At 47.3% G+C, this 13545-nt stretch overlaps 1 protein-coding gene across 1 annotated transcript in view; it reads right to left on the reverse strand.

The window, feature by feature from the left end:
• Positions 1-13545, reverse strand: part of LOC137335557 (deleted in malignant brain tumors 1 protein-like) — a 46379-nt gene that overhangs the window by 21967 nt on the left and 10867 nt on the right. The window contains exons 2-4 of the mRNA XM_068000872.1: positions 9948-9980; positions 8969-9283; positions 1022-1336 (exon numbers count right to left, since the gene is read on the reverse strand). Of these exons, the coding sequence (XP_067856973.1) occupies positions 1022-1336; positions 8969-9283; positions 9948-9980 (663 nt within the window). The remainder of the gene's footprint in view (positions 1-1021; positions 1337-8968; positions 9284-9947; positions 9981-13545) is intronic.

The following is a 13545-nucleotide window of genomic DNA, read 5'->3' on the forward strand; positions in this document are numbered from 1 at the left end:
TAATGAAATCAATGGCCGATTCTTGGTCAATGATCAATTATTGAGGTCAGTGGTCTGTTAATGAGATTAGTTATTGTGGTTATTGATCTGTTCATGAGATCAGTGACCAGTTAACGAGATAGGTGATCAGTTAAAGCGATCGCTGTTCAGTGCCGCGTGAATCCATTTGATGCTAATTATGAACGTGTCTGCACCACTGAGGGGTTCAGTGAGTGACTCCGAGTCAGTTTCCAGGTGACGAGGACAGTCCACAGCTGCTGATATAATTGCGTGGTGAGCGAAGTGAAAGTCAGGGTAATGACCTTATGCACACTACATTGCAGAGGAGCGTTAGCAATGTAAATAGTGCCGCAGTGTTGAGATCAGGGCAGGTTTAATGTAGTCAGCGGATGGTTAATGAGGGCAGTGCAGTGATCAGAAAGTCAGTGTTTGAGCAATGAGGACAATGGACTGCCCGGAACATCAGTGCTCGGCGAATAAAGTCATGAACTTTCAGGATGGTTAACGGAAAAGTCCCAGAAGTAAAGAAGTCAACGCAGGGTTGATCAAGACACCTTGTGCAAAACAATCGTTCCGCGTGAAGTCAACCTATAGTTAATGAAGTTAACTTATAGTTAATGAAGTTAACCCATAGTTGATGTTGTTGTGCAAGATTAATGAAGTTACCATTATGGTCCATGAAGGGTGCGCACGGTTAGTGAGTCAGCGCAGGACCAGTGCGTTGATTGACAACGAAAGCTTGGTCAAATGTGAGAGAGAAAAATACATTCGGTGCAGGCGGTAAATAAACTCGTAACAAATCTACTTCTTCCAGAACAACTGTTAAAGTTTAGAAACTTCTTATTTATAAATAATTGTGAATAATTTGTACCGTGTTACACCAGACGTAGAACAATAATAGTAAACTGTCAGGGCGAGTTTAGATGTGACCGTGTTAAAGAGGAACACAGGAATGTCATCACCATCAGTTTTCCAAATATTAAGGAGGAAGTTAACTGTTTTTCAGTAAGTCTGTACTCACCGGAACAGATCACACTGGCATCGTTCCTGTGGGTGCACTCCTGCTGATTTACTGGAGAAAGAGGACAGTCCCACATATGTGTCTCGTTGCCTTTACATTGAAAGGAATCACTCCGTAGAAGCCCAGTGCCCTCTCCAAAATAAGCACCTCTTGGCACGGACACTGCGACTCCACACTGAAGCTGCGCACAGACCACATTGGCGTCATTCAAATCCCAGTGAAGGTCACACACTGTTCCCCAGGTTTCACCGTATTGGACCTCTAGTCTGCCAGAGCATGGGGAGCCTCCGGATACCAGTCTGGGAATTTTGTGATCTAAAATCATAATCACCATAGTAATCATCATAATCAGAATAATACTAAATATTTACAAATGAATACACATGAGTAATCACAGATATGTGACTATTACTTTCAGATTGGTTCCATTCTGGTTCAATATGGACAATACTGTTTTCCCCCTAACGTTACTGGTTACACGATGACTGCATGGCTGTTGATAACATTTCTCTATTTATTGCTACCTTACCCAGTTGTCGTCACTGTGATGTTAATAACCCGCATTGAGAGAACTCGGAAAATTATCAATAGCGAGAGATGGGTAAATCCAAGTCAAACAATCTCTGTCCTGCCTGCACTGACTTTGGGTTCGCTCCACTGCCGACTGAATCCATGTTCTCCTCCAGAAACCAGAGGCCAAGATGGGCTGACAGAGGGCGCCCTCTCTTTTACCCTGGAACTGAAGGACAGAAGAGAATTCCGGACAATCCAGTCCCTCTCAGATCACACTCTCCTTTTACCCTGGAACTGAGGGACAGAAGAGAACTCAGGACCGTCCCATCCCCCTCAGATCACACTCTCCTTTTACCCTGGAACTGAAGGACACTGAGGGGAGAACTCCGGACCGTCCCATCCCCCTCAGATCACACCCTCCTTTCACCCTGGAACTGTAGGACACTGAGGGGAGAACTCAGGTCCGTCCCGCCCCCCTCAGATCACAATCTCCCTTTACCCTGGAACTGAAGGACACTGAGGGGAGAACTCCGGACCATCCCGTCCCCCTCAGATCACACTCTCCTTTTACACTGGAACTGTAGGACAATGAGAGGAGAATTGCGGACCGTCCCGTCCCCCTCAGATCACACACTCCTTTTACCCAAGCCACGATACATACGTTTTCTGATGATGGTCAAAGCCGGTACAGCTCATTAACCTAGAAATACCATAAAGAAGGCTTTTCACAGCAGTTTCTTCAATGTTTCTAATTTCCTCAACCAGAGTCCAATCCAACCCTCCACCGCTCTTTGTGAGAAAAATATCCCGACACCAGTCCTAAGTTTGTCTGTCTCTCCCTTCAGCATTTCTCACTTTGTTCCACTGTAAAGATTTAATTAAATGTCGTTTCCCAGATTCACCTGTCCTCTACGTTTAATACCTCCAGCAGCTCACTTCTGAATCACCGCAGTTCCCGCTACAAGGCCCACAATTTACCACATCTACCCGTAGACATCAGTCTCCAGGCTTTCCTACAAACCTCTTCCGGGGTTTGATTTTCCCCCTGCACCTGGAGACCGGAACTATGCACAATGCACAAGGCGGGGCCTTGACAGGGCTCTGTTTAGTTTAATTCTGACCAATTGTAATTGGTGACCAGAACTATAAACAATGCACACGACGATATCTGGACAGATCACTGTTCAGTTTAACTCCGACCTCTTGCACCTTGTGACCGGAACGATACACCGTGCGTGCACAAGACGATATCTGGACACAGCTCTGTTAAGTTTAACTGACCTACTGTACCTGGAGACCGGAACTATACACCGTGCACAAGGCAAGGCCTTGACAGATCACTGTTCAGTTTAACTCTGACCTCTTGCACCTTGCGACCGGAACGATATACCGTGCAGAAGGCGATATCTGGACAGAGTTCTGTTCAGTATAACTCTGATCTCCGTGACTTGTCCTGTACCGTTTCAGTGACAAAGTCCAGCATCCGCTTTGTTTCGCTGATTATTGTTTTTCGGTGAATGAACATGTTGAGGTTCAAGGCCACGAAACCCACTTGATATTTCTCCCCGTCACTCTGGCTAGTCCCATCCCATTCCCGCAGTCCGCCTATCGCCCACTTTCCCTTCCCATGCGCAGCACTTTCCACGTGTCCCTATTAAATTCCATCCACAGATGATCCTCCCATTTACATAATGTCTCCGGTTTATACTGGTTGCTCAGTATAACCTTTATATTGATTGCTCCATCCCCTTCCCTCACCTTCTGCTCCCTTTGATAAACGGAACCCAGACCGCTCCCTTTGATGACCGGGACTCAGACTGCTCCCTTTGATGACTGGGACCCAGACCGCTCCATTTGACGACCGGGACCCAGACCGCTCCCATTGATGACCGGGACCCAGAACGCTCCCTTTGATGACCGGGACCCAGACCGCTCGCTTTGATGACCGGGACCCAGACCGCTCCCCTTGATGACCGTAACCCAGAACGCTCCCTTTGATGACTTTACAGTCAGAAATCGGGGAAATTATAATGGGGAACAAAGAAATGGTAGAACAATTAAACACATACTTTGGTTCTGTCTTCACAAAGGAAGACACAAATAACCTGCCAGAAATGTGAGGGAACCAAGGGTCTAGTGAGAGGGAGGAACGGAAGGAAACCAGTATTAGTAAAGAAAATAGTACTAGGGAAATTAATGGGGCTAAAAGGCTGAGAAATCCCGAGGGCCTGATCATCTACATCCCAGAGGACTAAAGGAAGTGGCGCTGGAAATAATGGACGTATTGGTGATCATCTTTCAAAATTCTATAGACTCTGGAATAGTTTCTACAGATTGGAGAGTGGCAAATGTAACCCCACCATTTAAAAAAGGAGGGAGAGCAAAATAGAGAATTACAGACCAGTTATTCGAACATCAATAGTGGGGAAAATGGTAGAGTCCATTATAAAAGATGTGATAACAGGACACTTGGAGGATATTAACGGGATTGGGCAAAGTCAGCATGGGTTTATGAAAGAGAAATAATGCTTAACAAATCTACTGGAGTTTTTTGAAGATTTAACTGGTAGAATAGATAGGGGAGAACCAGTGGATGTGGTGTATTTGGATTTTCAGAAGGCTTTTGATAAGGTCCCACACAAGAGGTTAGTGTGCAAAATTAAAGCACATGGGATTGGGGGGAATATACTTGCATGGATTGCGAATTGGTTGACAGACAGAAAACAGAGTGGAGGAATAAACGGAACTTTTTCCGGGTGGCAGGCAGTGACTAGTGGGGTACTGCAGGGATCAGTGCTTGGGCCCCAGCTAGTCACAATATATATCAATAATTTGGATGAGGGAACTCAATGTAACATTTCCAAGTTTGCAGACGACACAAAGCTGGAGTGGAATGTGAGCGATGAGGAGAATGCAAAGAGGCTCCAATGTAATTTAGACGAGTTGGGTGAGTGGGCAAGAACATGGCAGATGTAGTATAACGTGGATAAATGTGAGTTTAACAACTTTGGTTGTAAAATCAGAAAGGCAGATTATTATCTGAATGGTGATAGATTGGGAAAAGGGGAGGTGCAACGAGACTTGGGTGTCCTTGGACACCAGTCGCTGAAAGCGAGCATTCAGGTGCAGCAAGCAGTTAGGAAGGCGAATGGCATGTTGGCCTTCATTGCAATAGGTTTTGAGTACAGGAGCAGGGATGTCTTACTGCAGTTATACAGGTCCTTGGTGAGACCACATCTGGAGTATTGTGCGCAGTTTTGGTCTCCTTATCTGAGGAAGGATGTCCTTGCCATGGAGGGAGTGCAATGAAGGTTTACCAGGCTGATTCCTGGGATGGCAGGACTGACGTATTAGGAGAGATTGGATTGACTCGGCCTTTATTCACGAGAGTTTAGAAGAAGGAGAGGTGATGTCATCGAAACAGATAATATTCTAACAGGACTAGACAGACGAGATGAAGGGAGGATGTGCCCGATGGCTGGGGATCAGGGGTCACAGTCTCAGCATACGGAGTATGTCATTTAGAACCGAGATGAGGAGAAATTTCTTCACTCAGAGGGTGGTGAACCTGTGGAATTCTCCACCACAGAAGGCAGTGGAGGCCAATCATTAGATGTATTCAAGAAGGAGATAGGTATATTTCTTAACGCTAAAGGGATCAAGGGATGTGGGGAAAAAGCGGGAACAGGGTACTGTGTTAAACGATCAGCCATGATCATTTTGAATGGCGGAGCAGGCCCGAAGGGCGGAATGGCCTACTCTTGCGCCTATTTTCTACGTTTATATGTTTCTATGACCGGGACCCAGACCGCTCCCCTTGATGACCGGGACCCAAACCGCTCCACTTGATGGCCGGGACCCAGACCGCTCCCTCTGATGACCGGGACACAGACCGGTCCCTTTGATGACCGGGACCCAGACCGCTCCCTTTGATTACCGAGACCCAGATCCCTCCCCTTTATGACCGAGACCTAGATCGCTCCCCTTGTTGGCCGGAACCCAGACCGCTCCCTTTGATGACCGGGACCCAGACCGCTCCCTTTGATGACCGGGACCCAGACCGCTCCCTTTGATAACCGGGACCCAGACCGCTCCCTTTGATGACTGGGACCCAGGCCGCTCCCTTTGATGACCGGTACCCAGACCGCTCCCTTTGATGACAGGGACCCAGACCGCTCCGTTTGATGACCGGGACCCAGACCGCTCCCTTTGATGACCGGGACCCAGACCGCTCCCTTTGATTACCGAGACCCAGATCCCTCCCCTTGATGACCGAGTCCTAGTTCGCTCCCCTTGATGGCCGGAACCCAGACCGCTCCCTTTGATGACCGGGACCCAGACCGCTCCCTTTGATGACCGGGACCCAGACCGCTCCCTTTGATAACCGGGACCCAGACCGCTCCCTTTGATGACTGGGACCCAGACCGCTCCCTTTGATGACCGGTACCCAGACCGCTCCCTTTGATGACAGGGACCCAGACCGCTCCGTTTGATGACCGCTACAATCAATGTTCAGGGCCTTCCCTTAATCGCAGTTCCTATCCGTGAACATTCCCTCTTTTTTTTGGATGTTTTTATCAATCTCTGCATGTGGGCCTCTATAGAATGACAGCATTTATTGCCCACCCATAGCTGCCCTTTAGGAAGTGGTAGTGAGCCACTTCTTGAACCGCGGCAGTCCATGTGGTGAAGGTATCTCTCAGTTTTGTTCGGTCGGGGGTTCCAGGGTTTTGACTGAGGGACGATGAAGGAACAGCGATATATTTCCAAGTCACGATAGTGTGTGACTCGGAGGGGAATTTGGAGGTGACGGTGTTTCCATGCACCTGCCGCCCTTGGCGTTCTAGGTGGAGCAGGTCATGGGTTTGAGAGGAGCTGTCGAAGAAGCTTTGGTGAGTTGCTGCAGTGCATCCTTTAGTTACTACACACTGCAATCCCGTTGCACCACTGGTGGAGCTAGTGAATGTTTAAGGTACTGGATTGGCTGCTGATCAAGCAGACTGTTTTGTCCTTGATGGTGTCGAGCTTCATGGGGGTTGTGTGAGCTGCACGTATCCAGGCAAGTGGAGAGGATTGCTTCATACTCCGAACTTCTTGGTGGTGGAGAGGCTTTGGGGAGGCTGTTAGGTGGGGAAGTCCAGTGTTTTGACTCAGCGACATGAAGGAACTTTGAGGTGGTGGTGTTCCCATTCACCTGCTGCTTTTGTCCTTCTAGGTGATGGAGGTCTCGAGTTTGGGAGGTGCTGCCGGAGAAACCTCAGCCAGTTGCTGAAGTGCATCATGTAGATGGTACAGACTGCAGTCTCGGTGCGCCAGTGGTGGAGGAACTGGATGTTAAAGGTGGTGGATGGGCTGCCGATCAAGTGGACTGCTTTGTCCTGCATAACGTAAAGCTTCTTGATTGTTGTTGCAGCTGCACCCATCCAGACAAGTGTAAAGTATTCCATTACACTCCTGACTTTTGCCTTGTAAGTGGTGGAGAAACTTTGGGGAGTCAGGAGGTGAACACTTGCCACAGAATATCAGCTTCTGACCTACTCTCGTAGCCACAGCATTTTTGTGGCTTTCAGTTAAGTTTGTGGTCATTGGTGACGCCCAGGATGGTGATGGTCAGTGATTCGGCGAAGATAATGCCATTGGATGTAAGGGGGACATGGTTAGTCTCTTTCTTGTTGGAGATGGTCATTGCCTGGCACTTGTTTGACATGAACGTTACTTATAATTTATCAGCCCAAGCCTGAATGTTGCCCATGTCTTCATGCATGGGGACAGGGACTGTTTCATTATCTGAGGGGTTGCGAATGGATCTGAACGCTGTGCAATCATCAGGGAACAGCCCCATTTCTGACCTTATGATGGAGGGAAGGTCATTGATGAAGCAACTGAAGATGGTTGGGCCTAGGAAACTGCCCTGAGGAACTGCCGCAGCAGTGTTCTGGGCTGAGCTGATTGGCCTCCAACAACCACAACCATCTTTCTTTGTACAAGATATGAATCCAGCAACTGGACAGTTTTCCCTTTAATCCTTATTGACTTGAGTTTTACCAGGGCTCTTTGGTCCATCACTCGGTCAAATGCTGCCTCCATGGCCAGGACAGTCACTAACCTCACCTCTGGAATTCAGCTCTTTGTCCCTTGTTTGTAATGAGGTCTGGATCCGAGTGGTACTGGCGGAACCCAAACTGAGCTGCAGTGAGCACGTTGTTGGTGAGTAAGTGCCGCTTGATAGCTTCTTAAGTCACTTTGCTGATGATTGAGAATAAGCTGATGGGACGGGAATTGGCCAGGTTGGATTTGTCCTGTTTCTCGTGGACAGGACAGACCTGGGGAATTTTCCACTTCGTCGGGTTGATGCCAGTGTTGTAGCTGTACTGGTACAACTTGGCTGGAGGCAAAACTAGCCCTGGAGCACAGGTCTTCAGCGCTACAGCCGGGATGTTGTCAGGACCTGTAACCTTTTCTGTGTCCCGTGCACTCAGCCATTTCTTGATATCACGTGGATTGAATCTGCAGAATGGATCTAAAGACAGAAAGCATTGACCCGGCGGTAGCCCTTGGCACGGTCTAAAGACACCCAAAGCCCTTCTCATCGCCTCAATTACCTTTAAACTACAGCCACTGTTGTTAATTGGCAAAGGGGACAGCCACTTTGTGCAAAGCAAGATCCCACAATTAGCAAATTGTAAAATTGTCGCTTAATATGTTTTGATGGTGATCAGGCGAGAACTATGGGCCAGGATTCCAGGAGAACTTTTTGCTCTACTTCCAATAGTTGCGTTAATCTAGTGGAATAGTTTAATGCTCTTTTTAACTCGTGAGAGACTCTGTCCTTTTTGCCTTCTCGATATTCGTTCAAAGCTTAAAATGATTGAAGGCGTGCAGGCAGATGTGGGATCTCACTGTGCAGTTTCCTCCAGTGCTGCTCACAGTAATCGCGGACCCAATGTCCAGGTTCCCCCCGAGACGGAGAAACCTCCCTCCCCAGTCTCAGCTTCAGAGTCTGTGTAAAATCTCAGATCTCACAACATACGATGAATGCAGGGGCACAGCCGTGCTCACGGCGCATGCCCGGTAGCGGTTGGTGGGTTCAGAATGGAGAGTTGGATTGAGTTTGGGACATTTCCAGCTGTTCGGATCATTCACCGCGGCTCTGGGTCAAATCTCAGTGGGAACTTGTTCTGTCTGCTGTGTAAATTTGCCGAGTATCAGGTATTTACTGCTCCCAGTGGGGGATGTTTAATAAATATAATAATAGGGATATTATAACACAAACAGTGATCCTAATATTAACAATACAACATTAATAATAATCTGAGAATACTGGAATTATCATCTCACTTTCCGGGTACGGACAGTCCCGGATTATTTTACTCTCGCTTTTCCCGGAAACAGTCAGACCCGGCGGGAGATGAGAGACAGAAGGAAGATTTTTACCTGAGCAGATGACACCGGCATCACTGGAGTGTGAGTAGGAATAGTGACGCCATGGATATGAATCACAGTCCCGCAGAGCGGCCTCGGTCCCGCCGCACTGAACACCCCACGTCACAATGGGTCCGGACCCTTCCCCAAAGTGAGCCCCGCCCGGTGCGGACAGCGCGGCCCCGCAGCCCAGCTCCCGACACACGACAGCGGCGTCCCGGAGGTCCCAGTAATGATCATACACAGTCCCCCACCATCCTTTGTAGTGAATCTCCACTCTCCCAGCGCACGGACTACCTCCGTTCACCAGCCTCAGCTTCACAGTCTCTGTAAAATATCAGAAATAACATCAAGCGGTTACAGTGTATTGAACCCCCAGTCTCCCAGTGCACGGACTGTCCCCATTCACCAGCCCCACAGTCTGTAATATATCAGAAATAACATCAAGCGGTTACAGTGTATTAAACCCCCAGTCTCCCAGCGCTCGGACTGTCCCCATTCTCCAGTCCTCCAGTCTGTAAGCACGAAGCGGTTACAATGTATTAAATCCCCGTCACCGGGAGATTCCCAGCCGCAGATCGGCTCCCACGGGGCGGATGGGCGATAGGCTGAGAATGTATTTCAGACTGAAGATGTCGGCAGAAGGGCGTGGCTTCAATGGTCAGCTGTCCTTCATGCTCAGAACTGATTGGCCAAGCGTAATGAGAGCCCAGCTCCAGTCAAGATAGGAAGAATTTTTGCCTCCTGAGCCAATGGAGAAAGAGGCGGGGCTGGGTGGTCATGTGATCGCCATGGCCTTGGTTACATCGAGTTGCATTGAAACTACTGCACAGGTGTTCACGTTCCACACGAGCCTCCTCCCTCCCGACTTCATCGCACCCTATCAACATATCCTTCTATTCCTTCGTCTCTCATCGGCTTATCGAGCTTCCCCTTACAATGCATCGATTCTATTTGCCTCAACAGAGAATCTGAAATAAAGGGCGATTACCTGACCGGTCAGCCTGACTGTTCCCAGGTCTGCCTGAAATGAGACATCGAGAATTAGAGTTCGCTTGGTCAAGAAATGAATGGAAATATCAGAAAGAAAAGTTAAAATACAACAAACTTTGAGTAAAAATTCCCGTCACTTTGTGTAAGAAATGATACCGGGGTCTGTGATTTCATCTGTTCTTCATTCATTATAAAACCGGAAACACAGTCTCTGAAACATTACAACATTTGCAACGTGCCTACAATTTATGCAGAAAATTAGTACACACACGCGCATACACACACAAATACACAAAGAAACACAGACATACACACAGACACACACATATAACCACACACATATACACTCACACAGACAATACACGAAGATACACACAAAGACAGATTCATACACAAAGACTTGCTACATACATACATACATATATATATATAACCCCAGCACTGACAACTGGGAACAATATTTCTGACCCACCTTCAAACTGAACAAGACCCATTAACCCGACTCGTTTGTTTCGTGTCTGACACCCAATGTTCTAACCATTCTACTTCGTCTCCTCCTGTACCATACGCCTATTTTACATTCCTTCTTGAAATCCACATACACTGGATGTACTTCACTTTCATTGTCTATATAGCCTGTACAATTAGTGATATCTCCTGAAGCATCCATTAAACTTGCTAAAAAAAATCTGCCTTGAGTAATCCACTTGTGGACACTTTGATTATTTCAGGTATCTCTCATTGGTCACCGATTTCAACTCGAATTATCGTAAGCGGGAGGGGATAGGGTCAGAAATATTATGCGTTATTTAACACAGTACAATAATCGCTCTGGTCGATGCGTAACACGTGGAGAATAATTCCACTCATCGTTATATGTACCAAGATCTTACATTGTTCTCAGGATGTGCACAATGCTGGATCTGCCCCATTTATTACCCGTGTGTAGGTGTCCTGAGAAGGTGGTGGTTATGTGCCCGCTCCTTGTGCTGACGGTGCTCTGACCAATTATTAGCCGTTTGTAAATATTCTGAGAAGGCGGTGGTGATGGGTCCGCTCCTTTTGGTTACGGTGCTCTGAGAAGGTGGTGATGATGAACTCGCTCCTTGTGTTGACAAATGATGACAGAAATATAGGAACAGGAGTAGGCCATTTAGCCCCTCGATCCTGTTCCGCCATTCAATTAGATCATGGCTATCTGTGACCGAACTCCTTATACCCGCTTTAGCCTCGTACCCCTTACTACCTTTGGTCAACAAAAATCTATCAAACTCAGATTTGAAATTAACAATTGAGCGAGCATCAACTGCCGTTTGCGGAAGAGAGTTCCAAACTTTTACCTCCCTTTGCGTCTGGAAGTGTTTCCCACTTCTCTCCTGAAAGTCTTGGCTCTAATTTTTAGTCTATGTCCCCTCGTCCTAGAATCCCCAACTAGTGGAAATAGTTTCTCTCTATCGACCCTATCAGTTCACCTTAATAGCTTGAAAACTTCCATTAAATCACACCTTAATCTTATGAATTCTAGGGAATACAACCCTCGTTTGTGTAATTTCTCCTGGTAATTTAACCCTTAGAGTCCAGGTATCATTCCGGTAAATCCACACTGCGCTCCTTCCAATGCCAATATATGCTTCCGAAGGTGCAGTGCCCAAAACTGAACACAGTAATCAAGGTGTGGTCTAACCAGGGATTTATACAGCGGTAGCATAAATTCTACCCCCATGTATTCTAACCCTCGAGATATAAGGGCCAGCATTCCATTAGCCTTTTTGACAGTACTCTGACCATTTATTACCCGTGTGTAGATGCCCTGAGAAGGCGCTGGTGATGGGTCTGCTCCTTGTGGTAACGGTGCTCTGAACATTCATGACACGTGTGTATATGCCCTGAGAAGATGGCGGAGATGGGCCCGCTCTTTCACCAGCTGCAGTGCTCACAGTGATGGCCCTCTTACAGTGAAGTTAAGTCGCGAATTTCATAATTTCGATCCAAAGTCCATGAAGGAACCGAGATATACCTTTAATTAAAGATTATTTTATTGTGTGATGAATTTCGGTGCCTTACTCATTAAATTCCAAACTTCCTCAAACAAAACACAATTTTAAAAGAAGAGTTGATCAGGTGGGATCTCGCCTCCTAACTCCGTGCGGGCTGTTCCTCGATAATTTCCTGCTCTATGGGTTCTCTTGTAACCTGCCCTCTCCGATTTGTGACATCATTTTACCAATTAATGATGACCGGTTAATGGTCCTCTCGTTTACTGGTTAAGCTTTACTGCTCTTTAAAATGCAGCCAGTATATTGACCTGCTCCCAATCCCCGATGATATTCTGCCCTCCAGTATTCCCGGTCTCTTACTATTTTCTAGGTCATATATTATAGATATTGTGTTGACCTGCTCCCAACCCCCCTGATGGTAATGTACCCTCCAGAATTCCCGGTCTCTTTCTATTCTCTAGGTCATATATTATAGACATTGTGTTGACCTGATCCCATCTCCCTGATGATATTGTGTTGCACAGATTTCCAGGTCACTTTCTATTCTCGAGGTTATGTATTACAGTCTCAAGATAAGGGGTCATCCATTTAGGAGAGAGATGAGGAAAAAAATCTTCACTCGGAGGGTTGTGAATCTTTGGAATTCTCTACCCCAGAGGGCTGTGAATGCTCAGTCATTGAGTACATTCAAGATAGAGATCGATGGATACTACGGCATTAAGGGAATCAAGGGTTAGGTGCGGGCAAGTGCAGTTTTTTTAATTCATTCATGGGATGTGGACGTCGCTGGCAAGGCCAGCATTTACTGCCCATCCCTAATTACCCTCGAGAAGGTGGTGGTAAGCCGTCTTCTTGAACCGCTGCAGTTCGTGTGGTGACGGTTCTCCCACAGTGCTGTTAGGAAGGGAGTTCCAGGATTTTGACCAAGCGACAATGAAGGAACGGCGATATATTTCCAAGTCCAGATGGTGTGTGACTTGGGGTGGGGGGAACGTGCAGGTGGTGTTATTCCCCTGTGCTTGCTCCCTTGTCCTTCTAGGTGGTAGAGGTCGCGGGTTTGGGAGGTGCTGTCGAAGAAGCCTTGGCGAGTTGCTGCAGTGCATCCTGTGGATGGTACACACTGCAGCAACTCGCCAGGGTTGAGGTAGTAGATCAGCCATGATCTTACTGAATGGTGGAGAAGGCTCGAGGGGCGGTATGAGCGTCTCCTACTACTATTTCTTATGTTCTTATGACAGTGTAACACCGATTCCTGTCCTCAGCTGTGCTTGCCGAGAATTCTTGAATGATAGCCAGCTTCTCAAACATAATCTCACAGGTGTCTTTCTGTACCCGGTTCTGTAGTGTAGACTGTGCGTGACTTATTTCGACCCCAGTAGTGCCTCACAGTCCTTCCCAACTCTCCCCTGATAATAGTCAGTGCCCAGCAAATTCTCCTTTCCTTACCCATTGACAGACTAGTGGGAATAATCTTTCACTATTTCCACCCCTGCCTCAACTGATCCGCTACTAAAACCTTTGTCCATGCCGTTGTTACCGCCAGACTGGACTATTCCAATGCTCTCCTGACCGGCTTCCCATCTTCCACCCTCCATAAAA

The sequence above is a fragment of the Heptranchias perlo genome, chromosome 20 (assembly GCF_035084215.1).
Source record: "Heptranchias perlo isolate sHepPer1 chromosome 20, sHepPer1.hap1, whole genome shotgun sequence".
Lineage (NCBI taxonomy): Eukaryota > Metazoa > Chordata > Chondrichthyes > Hexanchiformes > Hexanchidae > Heptranchias > Heptranchias perlo.